Source organism: Gymnoscopelus braueri (genome assembly GCF_963280865.1).
Source record: "Gymnoscopelus braueri genome assembly, chromosome: 3".
Classification (NCBI taxonomy): domain Eukaryota; kingdom Metazoa; phylum Chordata; class Actinopteri; order Myctophiformes; family Myctophidae; genus Gymnoscopelus; species Gymnoscopelus braueri.
Window position 1 is genome coordinate 14126552 of NC_137612.1, and position 16362 is coordinate 14142913.

The window sequence follows — 16362 nt, forward strand, 5'->3', positions numbered from 1 at the left end:
GCGAGAATCCTCATGTCACTTCATGTCTAACAGGTCTATTTCAGTGCCGCCACCTTGAATATTGTTTTACGTCCACATCTCATGAATACATCAGACACGAGTTTTGCTTTTTATTTGATCAAAGTCACTATTTTTAAGTGTTCTACATTTTGAAATGGAAACTAACTACACGTCATCTCTGAATATATGACATCCTTAGAAGAGAACTTCCTAACTATCAATGTACTTTACACATCTTTCTGCCATTATTTACCTTGGGGGGTTATAGTACCGAGGATAATAGGATGTTTGAATTTAACAAGGTGGTGATGGTTTAGTATGTTTCCAGAGCTCTCTGGTAGGATAAAAAAAAATCAGAATTAAAGAAAATAAATGATCTCAACGCAGAAATCAAAGGAACTACAGACCCTAGGCATTGACTAGATTACACAGAATTAGCTTTCAAGTGACATTAAAACCGATCCCTCCAAATAAATACATGAATGAATTGCCCATTAGTATTATTGGCACACTTCCTAAACTTAAACATTTTGGGAATTTGGTGGTCAAAATGTACGGTGTTCAAAGCCATATCTATCCATGTTATCCATCTCTACATTATGTTTGCTCCCAGTTAACAGCATTAGTAACTGCAGTGCCCAAAGCATACTTCAGCAAATTATTTATATTTCCATGGCAACTTGTCTCCAATGTTCTTAAAATTAATGCGAAGCACTTTACAGCAGAGCTCTGGTGACTGCTCTGCAAACATCCACAGCTCTGTCACAAAGCCCCTTTTGTGATGACTTATGTTTTCATATACGCTGTGTTCCGTTTTAATCTTACTAAGTAGGGATATATAAAAAATAAACAAACATTGATGCATCAATTTTAAGTTGGAACCATGTAGCATTAATTCATATAACATTAGGAGGCTCCATTTAATTGAAAAACGAAAGTCTTTCACATCACGGTCATGATGTGAAACCTCTAATTATGAATACCCGCCCAAATATCGTAAAAATTCAACCATTTAAACTATGAAAGGAGTGAAAATCTAGTCCCCCCCACACCTAACTTCCCTCAACAATGTTAACTTTTAACTAAAGCCCCGATGTGAAATGATCTTCTCAACTAAAAATACACTGACAACGTACAGATAACATTGGTATATGAAGGTCTATATTAAAATGAATGTGCAACAAAAGTTGACTTTACTTTGCAGACTTCCAGGAGCATAATCTGTAGCCGGCGTCTAGTCTTTTGTACACAGGATTGTATCATAAATTCATCTAGAGCAGAGTTGCATGGATGTCATACACTAAAGTATCTGGTATTACTGTGTTCACTGGACCATGATGGATGACTTCTAACACGTAATGTTTTCATCTGTTTAATACCCCTGTATGTCCTTTGTAAGAAAACAACTAACTACCACACAGTGGAACTGACTGTTAAGTGTAGTGTTTACTTTTGAACAGAGTGCCAACAATTCTGGGGGAAATCATTTATTTTTAAGTGGAAAAATCTGTACCTGTATTTGAAAACAATGTTATGTAAAATACGTTGCTCGTGCTGCCAAACACAAAACGGCCCTCAAACTGTCACAGTAAAAAGGAGTGAATGCTGATGCCCTACAAAATAAGAGGTGGGCTGGGTGCATGGACGCATACCCGAATGAGTGAGGCTGTGTCTTGACAGGTGGTAACGCTGAACAAACCTCATGTCACACATGGTACAAGCAAAAGGTTTCACACCTAAACGCAAGAGCATCAATGTATTACTTTTAAAGCTTCTTATATAAATGCGTTTCATGTTCATCAATAATATGCAATATCATTTAAAATGTTCCTATTCAGAATTGATGGGTTGTTTAACCACTTTGGAATCGATTTGATTCAAGCTGATGATTACAAATGTTATCATTATTCCCCAATCCAATTGAGAGTAGCATCCAACCGTTTTATCAATCATTTAGTCCACAACTAAAACACATCACATGAGCTGATGATGTCACAATGCTGTATAGATTATCATATTATCATATTTAAGATAATAATGCATGATATAGACTTAGGCTAGGCTAGACCAAGCAAAATGCTGGAATAGGGCATAGCAGTGGCGGCCATTTTCTGGTTCCACCCCAAAGAATAGTCAATGCATTTTTCCCATTGACATTTCCAAAAGTATTTATATCAATTAATTTAAGCCTAGAATCAAGCCATCCAAGGTCCTGGTGAATCATGACCATAAAACATTTTTTTCTGTGATTTTCTTTTAATTTTATATTTAATTATATGATATACTATATTTAATAAATACCCTTTGTTTTGCCTTTTTCAAAAAAGTTTTTTTCACAGAATCAAACATTTTATGGTCATGATTCACCAGGACCTTGGATGGCTTGATTCTAGGCTTAAATGAATTGATATAAATATTTTTGGAAATGTCAATGGGAGAAATGCATTGACTATTTTGGGGTGGAACCAGAAAATGGCCGCCACTGCTATGCCCTATGGTTAACATGTTAAAAAAGGAGCTGATGTGCCTAAACTGGCTGACCTTGTGTACACATTGGTCTCAGTGGCATGGGTAAGATGGGCGTGGGCATACCCATATGAGTGAGGCTGTGTCTCGCCAGGTGGTAGCGCTGAAAAAACCTCTTGTCACACATGGTGCATGCGTAAGGTTTCACACCTAAACGCAGAGTATAGCAATATTATATTACTAAGCTTCATTCCCCCCTGCTTTAGGAATGAATAATCATAAGCTATTGGTTATTAACCACACGTATGCCAATTCATGCACACAGAAGAAAGGGGGAAATTATGTTAAAATATTATTTTCCTCGTATAATATATTGAGACCATACTGCATAACAAATCAGTGACTTTAAGATTTACTTGTGAATTAGTAACGACTACATTCAACTAGCTAGGAAATCGCACTAAGTGCTTGTTTGTAGTTTCTCTTAGCTTAAATTAGAAAAGGCCTAAATACTAATTATAAACTGTCTAAATCAAGGCATAACATCCATTAACTGACACTAAATGTCATGGGCACGGTGCACGAACCCATACCCGTATGAGTGAGGCTGTGTCTTGCCAGGTGGTAACGTTGAAAAAACCTCATGTCACACATGGTGCAAGCGTAAGGTTTCACACCTAAACGACCAGAGCATCAATGTATTATTCTTTTTGCGTCTTACCCCGGGAAAAAAGCTACATCCTTCAGTATTTCTATATCTAGAGTACAAAATCATCATCATAGCTAAATTGATATGGGTGGTTAATAACCAATTCAGAGACCCTGGAGTCACTTGCAGGGTAACAACAGTCAATACGATTTGTTTGTCTCACATTAAAAGTTACAATTCTGAAACAAGGGGTCACAGATCTTAAAGTCCACTTACACAACACATCACATGAGCTGTTGACTAGTGGCATTTAACACAAAAAGTTAAAGGGATAATTCACCCCCAAAATGACTTTTTCCCTATGGATTAGTCACCCCATGGAGACGTGAATTCATGGATATTTTTGTTGTTGTTGTCGCATTCCTAAGACAATAATTTGATGACCGGCAGCAGTTCCGGTAGGAGACACAAAGGAGACTCTTTGTGACTCCAACCGGAACCGCTGCCTACCGGTCCGCTGGTCATCAAATTATTAGCCTCGATCTCCAGACTTTTATTTTTTAGTTTTGCTAAAAAAAAATAAGAGCCTGGACCAGCCTATTGACGCGACTGGAATAGGAAGCGTTTCATTTCCCCAACCAACCAGAGTGCAGTGGGCGTCGCTCCAAATGTTGTGATGTCAGGGCTCTCAATGCTACACATTGGGGAGGAGGAGGAGGGGCATGGGACGGGGCGGGGGGTGACGGACAGATCGGTGAACCAATAGGATCCGGCGGAAATTTTCTCCGCAGATTTTGAACCCGCCCCTCTATGCCAGATATGAGACAAATTATTGCAGCCTATCAAATTATTGGCTTAGGAATGTGACAAAAACTAAGAAAATATCCATGAATTCAAGTCTCCATGAGGTGACGAATCGATAGGAAAAAAAGCTTTTTTTTGGGTGTACTACCCCTTTAAGTCTCACCCATCATTTAAGTCATGAATGAATGAATACAATTACTTAAAGTAGTAAATTAAGCATACAAATATTTAACGTATCCTAATCTTTAAACTTGTGTGTTCTGGGTTAAGATTGGCAGACGCATACCCATATGAGTGAGGCTGTGTCTGGCCAGGTGGTGGCGCTGAAAAAACCTCTTGTCACACATGGTGCAAGCGTACGGCTTCACCCCTACACACAGAAGTACCAACTTTAGCATTAAAAAGATCACAACTCTCAACCCACAACATCATCATCATAATAATAGAGAGATAAATAAGAGAGTTGCAGCGCTGTCGACAGCACAGGATGACCTGCTGCACCGTCTGGCATTTATTGTGTTCATAAGACTGCTTATAACAGTTAATCCGGGAACGCATCTGTCATTTTATATTTTTTTGGGGCTATTCAAAAATAGCAGATCTACAAGTTCATAGCGCGGTAGATCTGCTATTTTAGAACAATCGTGAAAATGTGTGCAAATCTTTGAATATATATATATTTTTTAAGCGAACATTTTTAACTCAAATCTTTGCTTCTGGGGGGGTCCCTGGAACAACATATTTTTGAGATGGGGGTCCGTGGCCAAATAAATATCATTTTGGGGGTCCTCGACATGAAAAAAAGATGTATATTCAAAAGATTTGCAATAATTTATGATTTTTCAAAAAATAGCAGATATACAAGCTCATAGTGCTATGAACTTGTTTTTGAACAGCCAAATAAATCTAAAAATGACACGGATGCGTTCCCGGTCTTAATGGGTTAACTAGAGCAGTGAATGTTTCAAATTCAGTATTCGTTTCCCCTGTAGTTTGCTTCACATACCACGTAGTTCAAAGTTCCGTGTTCACAGCGCGAGACTATTCGTTCCATTTAGTTTTTGTTTGGTTAACGTATATAATTACCACAGTGGATCTGACAACAGTAGAACCTTGTTTATCTGAACCCCATGGGAAAGGAGGATGTTCACTAAAGTGAACCTGAAACCTGAGCAAATCATTGCCTAGAAATCTCTCATCTGTCACACCAACCCTCTGATCTATGGGATCTAGACTCCAGGTGTTAAAACTCCAGGTGATCCAATGCGTGTTCAAGTTTAGCAGTGACACAGCGCAAACATCTGGATTCCTAATGTCTGTTGAAAATGAACTGCCGACGTGTTATTTTTGTAGATGATACTTTACTTCCAACTCTACATCATGAAGATTGTAGATATGCATGCTTTACTCCTGTATACCGTAAATGCAATAATGAATAAACTCGTCAGTAGTCATCACAGTGAAATATGAAATGAAGTTACAAACTTGATAGAACAATAATATGCGAGGCCAATAGTGATTATATCACAGCTATGTGTGGTGTTTATAACCTCTGTATTATGGCTTTTATAACACGACTACCAGCAACCGACAATTCTTATCAAAAACGAGAGAGCCTCAATGGGTTCCAGTGGGAGGTTCCAATTCAACCTTTATAATATAAAATATAACTAAATTTGACCACCAAGGAATCTTACTGGGCAGACTTCCCAGGTAACATCTATGTGTGGGGAAACCGCTGACTTAATTCGCTCACGTATTGTCAGTGAAATTTATATTTCAGTGACTGAAATAGGCTAGAGTATAAATTTCACTGACTTTAAGTCTGATTTATACGTTGCCATACGAAGGGGGTATAAATTAAGCATTAAGCCCAAAGTGCTCGAGTAGATCAATCCAAGTGCATTCAAAAGGGTCATTGAATGAGCCATTAAAAATGTTCTTAAGTTCGACAAACAGCTGACTATATACACAACAGGCCGACTGATCCAATACTCCCAGGACAGCACATCCCACTTTAACAGGGAGCCCAAAGTCTTAAAATGCACATTTGCTTCACATTTCTGAAAGCTCTTTTCAGCCATTAACGACAAAAAGGACCCACGTTCAGTTGGACCGTTAAGTTTTGGACGAATGACGTTCAGATAAATAGGGTTCTACTGTACTTGCAAGCGTAGCGTAATGGAAGGCTGTGAGGGAGGGGTTTGAATTGAGACGAAGAACACTGCCTAATGTAATTTAATCAATCAGTAGTGTAGTAACCTGTCAGTATAAGGCTAAATCTGCAGCAGGAGGCTGGGGGAGAAAGGCCAAGTGTGTTTATGCTTAGCCAACAATGAGGGGAAGGTGTGTTTAAAAAATATATAAAGTATAATCTTGAGCCAGTTGAGGTGTTTAGAAGCAATGGGCCAAAATGACTGACACACAATATTCGCTGGTAGACAGGCCATAACCAACCTGTAGACCTTTGATACGTGACTGAATATAGAATTACGATATGCAGCTGTATCCATATATAAATTCAATGGAGTCTCTGTATGTATGCATGTCTGACTGCCCTTCACATATCCCAAGAACCGTTCATCCGACAGACATCACACTTGGACTTGGGTGTATTGAAGGCCCAAGGGAGTGTGAGCCGAGTCAAAGGGTGAGGTGGATCGGATGAGCGGGTTCTCCAGCAGAACGCTGCATGCAGCCATACCACGCTGCTCGAGAACGCTGCAAGCAGCACTTCCAGGGAGGGGGGCCGGCGATCAGCCCCGCTGTGAATGGCCATGCCCCCCCCCGAACAGTCACTAAGATACATCCATTATGATTGGACCAATTTTATCCCAATCACAATGTTGTTTGTACAGGTTGAAAATCATTAGCGACATTGACAAAATAAAAATATAGAATAAGGCCTCGTTTATTAGTGTTTTAGCAGTTTAAAAAAAAAAGCCTTACCTAATTTAAACTTATGTTATAGAAAATACATCGCTTGTGCTACCAAACAGACGGCCCTCAAACTGTCACAATAAATAAAGAGGTGGGCTGGGTGCATGGACGCATACCCGAATGAGTGAGGCTGTGTCTTGACAGGTGGTAACGCTGAACAAACCTCATGTCACACATGGTACAAGCAAAAGGTTTCACACCTAAACGCAGAGCATTCATGATATTACTTTAAAAAGCTTTAATATTCGTGCTTCACAATCCATCAATATGCAATAATATTTCATTGATAAAATGTTCCTATTCAGAATTGATGGGTTGTTTAACCACTTTCGGATCAATTTAAGTGATTTTTTTGATTGATTACAAATTTGTATCCCCCAATCCAATTGAGAGTAGCATCCAACTGTTTTTTATCAATTCTTTAGTCCACAACTAAAACACATCACATGAGCTGATGATGTCACAATGCTGTATAGATTATAGTATATGTTCCATTTAACCCATTAAGACCGGGAACGCACCTGTGTGTCATGTTTAGATTTCTTTGGGCTATTCAAAAATAGCAGACATACAAGCTCATAGCGCCGCTATGAGCTTGTAGATCTGCTATTTTTGAAAAATCGTGAAAATTTGTGGCAAAGTCTTGGATTATATATTTTTTAAAGCGAACATTTGTAAAATATTTAGTTCCAGGAACCACCAGAAACAAAGATTTGAGTTACAAATGTCCGCCAAAAAAAATGGGAAAAAAAAAAATATTTGCACAACCTTTCATGATTTCTCAAAAAATAGCAGATCTACAAGCTCATAGCGCTGCACTCGGTGCCGCGCTATGAGCTTGTAGATCTGCTATTTTTGAATAGCCAAAGAAATTAAAAAAATTACACACAGATGCGTTCCCGGTCTTAATGGGTTAAGATAAATGCATGATATATAGGCTTAGGCTAGGCTAGACCAAGCAAAATGCTGCAATGGTTAACATGTTAAAAAGGAGCTGATGTGCCTAAACTGGCTGACCTTGTGTACACACTGATCTCAGTGGCATGGGTAAGATGGGCGTGGGCATACCCATATGAGTGAGGCTGTGTCTCGCCAGGTGGTAGCGCTGAAAAAACCTCTTGTCACACATGGTGCATGCGTAAGGTTTCACACCTAAACGCAGAGTATAGCAATATTATATTACTGAGCCTCATTCCACCCTGCTTTAGGAATGAATAATCCAAAGCTATTGGTTATTAACCACACGTATGCCAATTCATGCACACAGAAGAAAAGGGGGAAATTAAGTTAAATATTATTTTCCACGTATAATATATTGATCCATTTAAATGTTTTAGACCCCAACAAAGACCAAATATCAAAAGACACTGACTTCAGATTAATAATGTATTAATAATGGAGATCAATTAGTTAAGAATTCACACTAAGTGCTTGTTTGTAGTTTCTCTTAGCTTAAATTAGAAAAGGCCTAAAGACTTAATATACACTGGCTAAATCAAAGCATAATATCCATTAACTGACACTAAATGTCATGGGTACGGTGCACGAACCCATACCCGTATGAGTGAGGCTGTGTCTTGCCAGGTGGTAACGTTGAAAAAACCTCATGTCACACATGGTGCAAGCGTAAGGTTTCACACCTAAACGACCAGAGCATCAATGTATTATTTTTTGTGTTACTCGGGGGGGAACAAAATCCTTTAAATAATCCTATTTCAAAAGTACAAATCATAGCTAAATTGATATGGGTGGTTAATAACCAATTCCACACCCTGGAATGACTTGCAGGGTAACAACAGTCAATAAGATTGTTTGTCTCAAATTAAGTTTAAAATTCTCAAAAAAGGGGTCACAGATCTTAAATCCACTTACACAACACATCACATGAGCTGATGATGTTATCTAGTGGCAATAAAGGCTAAACATTCATTAAGTCTCGCCCATCATTTATACATGAATATACAATTACTTAGAGAGTAAATTAAGTATGCAAATATCAACATTATCCTAATCTTGTGTTCTGGGTAAGATTGGCAGACGCATACCCATATGAGTGAGGCTGTGTCTCGCCAGGTGGTAGCGCTGAAAAAACCTCTTGTCACACATGGTGCAAGCGTACGGCTTCACCCCTACACACAGAAGTACCAACTTTAGCATTAAAAAATAAGAAATAGGGGGAAAAAAAGGAAAGACTCAACTGCCAAAAATGATCAATTTTAAACTTTACTAATAAGCTTAGTAAAGTTTTGCTGTACTTATCAGCGCTTTTTAACAGAGGATTTTCCAGCATGTCAAAATGTATCTCCTATTCCAATTAGAAACTGATTTTTTACATCTCATTGAAGTGGTGCCTATAATTGCAATAGTTCAAATTCGGCCAATGTTCAAATTCACAAGATCCATATCACAACTGTAGCAGGTAATTTACCTCGACGATCCCCGTCAAAATAGAGCTAGACAAATGGCCAATTCAATTCTAGACACACGATCAGGCCAAATGAGAACACGCCAACTGGTTCTGAACGCCACATTCCATTTTATCACACTATGCGAACACGCTCCTTTATCCATAAATATGAACATTCATATGTATACTATAGCGTTTTATAAGTCTGGCCCACCCCCCGAAAACACAACTGGACCTCAGAAGCCATTTCTCTTATAAAGCAGACAATGCCAAACTGTGTTTCACGTATCATGATGAAAGACATGAATTATGCTTCTTAATCCCCAGACTTGTGTTGTGGTTATAAAGCTACACAGCCATTTACACAACAGGCCAAATTAATGTCACTGATCGCTGTTTCTAGTCTCGTCTTTTAGTCAATCTGTAGTAAATTACCGTACATAATCTTTAATCATTGGTATTTGGTAGTAAATTACATAATCTTTAATAATGTATGTCTGCAGTTGGTGCAAAAACACTGAGGCATTGTAAGCGTTGTTTTGTTTTTCAACAATATCATAAGTCAGGGGATAAAACAACATATTTTATCGTCTGATATGTGAAAGACATCATTGGGAGCGTGATCTTGTGCCACTGTTTGTTTGTAAGAAGATATGAGTAAATCAAACAGGAGGTAAAACCGCATTGTTCTCCAAATGGCTTCCTAGGTAGGCAGTGATGTTTTGGTGGTGGGCGGGAGTTTGACGCTCTACAGCTGCTCCAGTTTTACTTTTGCACAGGGGAAACTTGAATTTTTAATCACGCTGATCGCATGAGCCAAGACAATTTTAGGCAGTTGGTAAACATCTCTGCACAAAACAAAGGATTCAGCATAGCTTTGCACAGACATTTAGAGATCTTAAAAAACAGCCATCTGAATGAGTCTGACACTGTCCTGAAACTCTTCATCAAAAACGTTCACTATGATGAAATGATAAATATACATTGATAAATATACATCTTTAAACATTTGTTTAAAGGTTTTGGTGACATAAACGACAATGGTCACTACATCAAACTGACTAATCTGGGGCAAACACCCTTTCTAAGAATCTGATGTAAAATCCCAACATATACAGTGAACTCCTTAAGTATTTGGGTAGCAACAATAATTCATGTTTTGTCTCTACATGGTTATTGTGAAATTGAGATATTAAAAAACGTAGTCTAAGTACTTTATTAGTAAATATCGCTGCACATACTAAATGGCGAGAATGGCATTGCTTTTTGATATAGTTGCTGTATGGGTTGCTGTTGGGTAGTTGTTGTATTTTTTGTGTAAATTAATGCCATACTTGATCATACTACAGCGTCACACAAACGCATCAAAAGGATTAGATGCGCAAGCTTGAAACGCGACGCCAAGCGACGCGTTTTGAGCTTGTAGATCTGCTACTTTTGCAATTTTTTTATTTCAATCCTACTAGAGGCCAAAACTTTCATATTGTTATTATGTCATGTATCTCCTATCCAAAAACTAGCGTTATTATTTTAGTATGCAATAAAAAATGACAATGATTTTATAATGGGGGTGTTTGGGGGGGGGGGGGCACCAAAAAAAATCTTGCTTAGGGCCACGAAAATCCTAGAGCCGGCCCTGTTTCAGACATTACCGTATTGAACACTATGGGAACATTTTGAAGCTATCATAATGATTCAAAGTTGTAATCCCTCATTTCTTGTTTACCAAGTATTTTCGCCAAATATATACTATATTTTGCAGCGCACGGTTACAGCCAAGCAGCTGAATCTTCATAGAAGTAAAGAGGATTCAAGCTGGTACTTTGCTTTGGCTATAACTCTCCTCGCCACCACGTCTGTAAAAGAATTAAAGGCTAGCTACATCACCGCGGACGATGGGCTCTATGCATAAGATTTTAAAATACTGTCAGTCTGGTGAAATGTCTGTTTGCACACGATCTAGAAGTCACTACATATTGAAAAGTGACTCTTTGAAAACTCTCTGTGACTCTTTGGAAAACGGTCCAAATAATCGACACTCTGGTTTTGTACAAAAAGCACTTTAGTTCTTAACTGAATTTAAAAGGAAGACTGGGCTTTAAATTCACAAGCAAGTTGCTGTTCAAGTACTTAGGGACCTCTCTGTAGATAATAAAGCTCTTGCAGTAAAACAAATTATAATAATCAAGCATAAGCACGGGTGGAAAAACAAAATTAAAAAGCGGGAGGAGGAGGAAATACAAACTCGAGTTTGATGCAGCCATGTACAGAATTCAACTGGGGGGCTCATGCATGATCAAGCAGAAGGAGGAGGGAGAAGAATGAGAGACAAGAGGACAATGAGGTCCCAAACAGAGAACACATACCCGTATGAGTGAGACTGTGTCTCTCCAGTTGGTAACGCTGAATAAACCTCATGTCACACATGGTACAGGCATATGGCTTCACCCCTAAACAGAGCACAAGAACATTAGCTTACATTTCAACTTGATTAGGTGGGTTTGAATAACAGTGATCAAAGCAAAATAAAAATAAAATGGAAATGCTAATGACGTTTTAGTGAGTTACATGCAAGAATGTAATAAAAAGCATTAAAACAACAGTTAATAATTGCATGCACTAATACAGCTATTTGCTTAGGACATTACACCAAAACCTTCGATGCTCAGAAACGTTCAGACATCAAAGCATTTACGATATCAATGACTCCAATCTTTATTATTTTATATATTTTTTACCCGTGTAGCTCCACCTGGTGGATTGAAATAAGGGCTCATGCTGTAACCACATTATCCTCATGCCACACATGTAGAATTTGTTGACCACTTAGCTGGTCATGTGTTTGTTTGTGCCTGATGGCATTTTGATTACATTGGGAGCATTTTTGAGATCTGGAGCCTTGTCGTCTGCATATTTCAAAAAAGAAATTTGAAGTCTGAATTTAATCGCATTAAATGTGTTTTTAGTGTAATGTGCTTTTTTTTTTTTTTTATGTTTGCAACAGTAACAGTTAAGTCACAGAAAGATTTCAGAGAGTCATTTGTTAAGTGGACAGTTTTCCAACAAAGCCAAAAATTCCATTATTTTGTTTCTGTGAAGGGGAACTAATGGTATTTTATATCAAGGTATCATTGGAGACAAGTAATAATAAATCATGTCCCTATTGTTGTACATTTGAGGAAGGTTTTGCAGGGAGAGGGTAAATATTAATACAAGCATACCAGTATGGGTGAGGCTGTGTCTTGCCAAATGGTAACGCTGGAAGAACCGCATGTCACACATGGAGCAAGCGTATGGCTTCACCCCTAAATGCATACAGTACCAAACTTTAGTATCTGCTCTCACGAGCTGTATATACACAACATAGCATTTTGGCACACATTTGACTTATTTTACTCAATTTCATGACCATTTCTGTGTAACGCTCCACCTAGATTCCAATGTCGTGTGATCTCTACCCTGAGAGCTACTTGTAAATATATCATGATCTTAAATGAATCCGAGTGTGGATCGTGGTTGTCGTTATCAGACATTATCTTTACGTGTGAATATACTCTCACAGGCACAAAACTGCCTTATAATACAACAACCAGGGCAGTAGATCTCCTGGTTAGCAACATTGTGAGAGGGCGCTCAGGTGAGACACGTACCCGTATGGGTGAGGCTGTGTCTTGCCAGGTGGTATCTCTGGAAAAACCTCATGTCACACATGGAGCAAGCATATGGCTTCACCCCTGCACACACACACACACACACACACACAAACAACCTATGTAAGTATCTCAAAAAGGAACAGGATACACCCATTCACTAAAATACAGCAAGACGACATGCCAAAAGAATTGGCATGATTGATAGGGGGACAACTAAAATTCAGAATGTATTTTAAAAAGACAAGTTAAAATATATTAAATGCCACTATCAATCATATTGGTCGGAGGACTTAGACCAGCCAGACTCATAACGGTTATGCTGCCAGCCTACATACATACATACATAATGCTGTATATCAGCCCCATAAAGGGTATTATTTGGGCTCTAGTGTAGCAAAGAAGGGGTTGAGCCCGTACCCGTGTGAGTGAGACTGTGCCTTGCCAAGTGGTAGCGTTGAAAAAACCTCATGTCACACATGGAGCAAGCGTATGGCTTCACCCCTACACACATAAGAGTATCAAGATATTAGCTATAGAGACATGGAAAAAAATTTGTTTCAGCACCTTGACATTTAACGGTTGCTTTGTGATCTAATCATCAGCTGCATCGGTCTCTGAGACTCGCACTATGCTTCTATGGAAGGTCACGGTGGTCACGTTATGTGCAGGATCAGGAATTTGGCAATTGTAAGTCCAATTAAATGTAACTCAAAGGAGTTTTTGGGAGACTAGTAGGTACACACAGTGATACAGGACATTCAGTGGAAGAGAGGCAAGTCAAGTACATTCGTGTATCCCACAGATACACTTCTTGCCAACCTTGAATATTTAGATTGCTGGCACCACAATGATTGTGTTTTTTTTGGGGCTGCTGGCCTGGCATACAGGATATGCACACACAGGTTGCTAAAGTTAAGCCCAACTTGAACCATTTCTCTCACTTTTTGCCCTGCCTCAGTGTGCGTATCCACAACAACAAGAAGAAACTTTCTCAGAACTTAACTGCAACTGCCTTCAAGATTTTTGATCTAATATAAAAACGCTTCCGATTAGGTTAAGAGCATTTCATAGCATCTCTACAACAAACACAAACTGTCCAGTGAGCTAGCATACCAGTATGTGTGAGGCTGTGTCTCGCCAGATGATAACGTTGGAAGAATCTCATGTCACACATGGAGCAAGCGTACGGCTTCACCCCTACATACACAAAGCATCCAAATATTAGCTGAATGTTCTTACTCAAATCGAGGGGAAGCATTATTCACAAATCATCATTAAAAAACAGCTAAAATCTGGGGCTTATATGTTCTAAAAGCGTTTGTTATGAGAAATAAAAATGTATCAATCAAGCCTAAATCGAGAAAAAATGCAACAGGATTTGTGCCAAGCATATTTTAAAACAAGACAACGCCAAGTAGCCAGATAACAACAAAACGCTTAGACGGCGATCACACTAACAAGCTGAAACTAGAAACACTAGCCCTTCATTTCCCAATGTTTTCTATGATTTCAGACCGCAAACAACAGTCTTCACAATTGTCTGGAGCACTGTGGCGTCTGTGTAGAGCGCAATGTTGAACTTAATTCAACTTCAATGTACAATGCATTCACTTTGTTTTCTAGGCTGCCATGGCAGCAAGCTTGGTAGCAGCACGTTTGCTGGCTAGTGTGGCCTTCCATTTTCAAAGCTTCTAGTCTGATCGCCGCGTTAAAACGCATTACAAAATCATTTTACAGAGCAGTCAGCAACTATGCATCTATTGTATATAAAATACATGAAATTGTCTAGACACTAAAGTTAATGTGAAATAGTAGGAATGGACATCAAAGGACTATTCTCATATTACACCATGGCCTATATGAATCTGGACCTCAATTCTTAAAATTAATGCAGTTACTAAGTTTGAGCAATCTATCAGTGCTATGCAATAGGTTTTTAAACAAATTGCCTTCAAAATGTTTAAGTTGGCAATCAAATTTAATGAAAACAAATGTCTTAAAAAAAGTCATGTTGTTTAGGCCTAATTGTACAACAAAACCAGCCAACCCCATTTCTCTTCCATTGTTGGACTGTGACTAGCTCAAAACGGAATCTGTGCAGAACTGTAAAACACTGCTAAAATATGAACATATTTATTCTAGGTGCAATTACTTTCAATCATATTGGTCGGAGGACTTAAGACCAGCTAGACTCAAAACGGTTATGCTGCCAGCCTACATACATACATACATACATACTGCTGTACATCTGCCCCATAGTAGGGTATTATTTGGGCTCTAGTGTAGCAAAGAAGGATTTGAACCCGTACCCGTGTGAGTGAGACTGTGTCTTGCCAAGTGGTAGCGTTGAAAAAACCTCATGTCACACATGGAGCAAGCGTATGGCTTCACCCCTACACACATAAGAGTCATTTTAAAAAACTGTGTTCATAGACAAAAGTATAGACAAAAGTATGAAATAGGGCTCAAGTGGTTACAAGAACAATACCAGCATTTTAGTCATGCGCCTATACATTGAGTGTATCCCTTCCTAGTCCATGTATTAGTCTTTGCCTGAAGACATATTTGAATACATTTTTGGGCTCGTCTTTTAAAAACAATTTTTGCACAAATATTTTTTAATTTGCTGCAATATATTAGTGTCCTACTGCAAATTTAGATCAGAAGGGCCAATGCACTGTGGTATAAGTAACGCTCTCTGCTTAAGGAGAGACTATATCGTCTCTGTCTGGGTGGAAACCTCATATGTCCAAAACTGTTGCTTTTCAGGATTCAAATGTATAAAAAAATAGCAGATCGACAAGCTCAAAACACGCCACTTGCGCGCCGCGTTTCGAGCTTGCAGATCTGCTATTTTTTATACTTTTATGTGACACTGTTAAGTATGATCACATAGGGTATTGATTTACGGAAAAACACAAGAGGTTTCTGCCCGACAACAACGATATGTGGGTGTTCCCCTGTAGTCACACCAACTGCCTCCCTGTTCGCTCCTCAACTTCTTCCAAACACTGTAGGAAGTGAAGCACAAACTGGGGGACGACGACATGTTGTTTCTTAAAACAGACAAGTGGTATCATTTCACCAAAAAAAAAGAATTTCTGTGGTTTTTAGGTAAAAAAGTACATCTGCAAAAGCACATGTACCCATTATGAACCAGTTGTAAATCATTTCCATAAAAACAGGAGCTAGGGGAGTGGGATGGCCTCAGGAATAAAAATGATTTAGGCAAGAACAATGGATGGACGCATGAAATAAATGTTGATACTGTCCTTGCAGATGTTTGTTATTAATGATCCAAAAGGGACTCAACAGGACTTTAAAGTCTGACAGGATTTGAAAAGTCTGTGATGGCCGTCATATATAAATGACCAACTATCCTTAATCAAGACCGTCTGAAAAATCCTGTTGGGACTCTGTAAATTCTTAGGGATCTCTCAATG

The 16362-nt window shown here is 38.7% G+C and overlaps 1 protein-coding gene across 40 annotated transcripts in view; it reads right to left on the minus strand.

Moving 5' to 3' along the window:
• Positions 1-16362, minus strand: part of znf740a (zinc finger protein 740a) — a 34832-nt gene that overhangs the window by 5983 nt on the left and 12487 nt on the right. For 8 of the 40 annotated variants that reach the window (XM_080424558.1, XM_080424587.1, XM_080424589.1 and 5 more), the window contains 15 exons: positions 15229-15312; positions 14033-14116; positions 13337-13420; positions 12917-13000; positions 12488-12571; positions 11633-11716; positions 8905-8988; positions 8416-8499; positions 7877-8011; positions 6976-7059; positions 4206-4289; positions 3060-3143; positions 2542-2676; positions 1653-1736; positions 254-334 (listed from right to left, as the gene is read on the minus strand). In XM_080424558.1, the coding sequence (XP_080280684.1) occupies positions 254-334; positions 1653-1736; positions 2542-2676; positions 3060-3143; positions 4206-4289; positions 6976-7059; positions 7877-8011; positions 8416-8499; positions 8905-8988; positions 11633-11716; positions 12488-12571; positions 12917-13000; positions 13337-13420; positions 14033-14116; positions 15229-15312 (1359 nt within the window). The remainder of the gene's footprint in view (positions 1-253; positions 335-1652; positions 1737-2541; positions 2677-3059; positions 3144-4205; positions 4290-6975; positions 7060-7876; positions 8012-8415; positions 8500-8904; positions 8989-11632; positions 11717-12487; positions 12572-12916; positions 13001-13336; positions 13421-14032; positions 14117-15228; positions 15313-16362) is intronic. The other 32 variants (XM_080424571.1, XM_080424563.1, XM_080424555.1 and 29 more) reach the window with 27 other exon arrangements.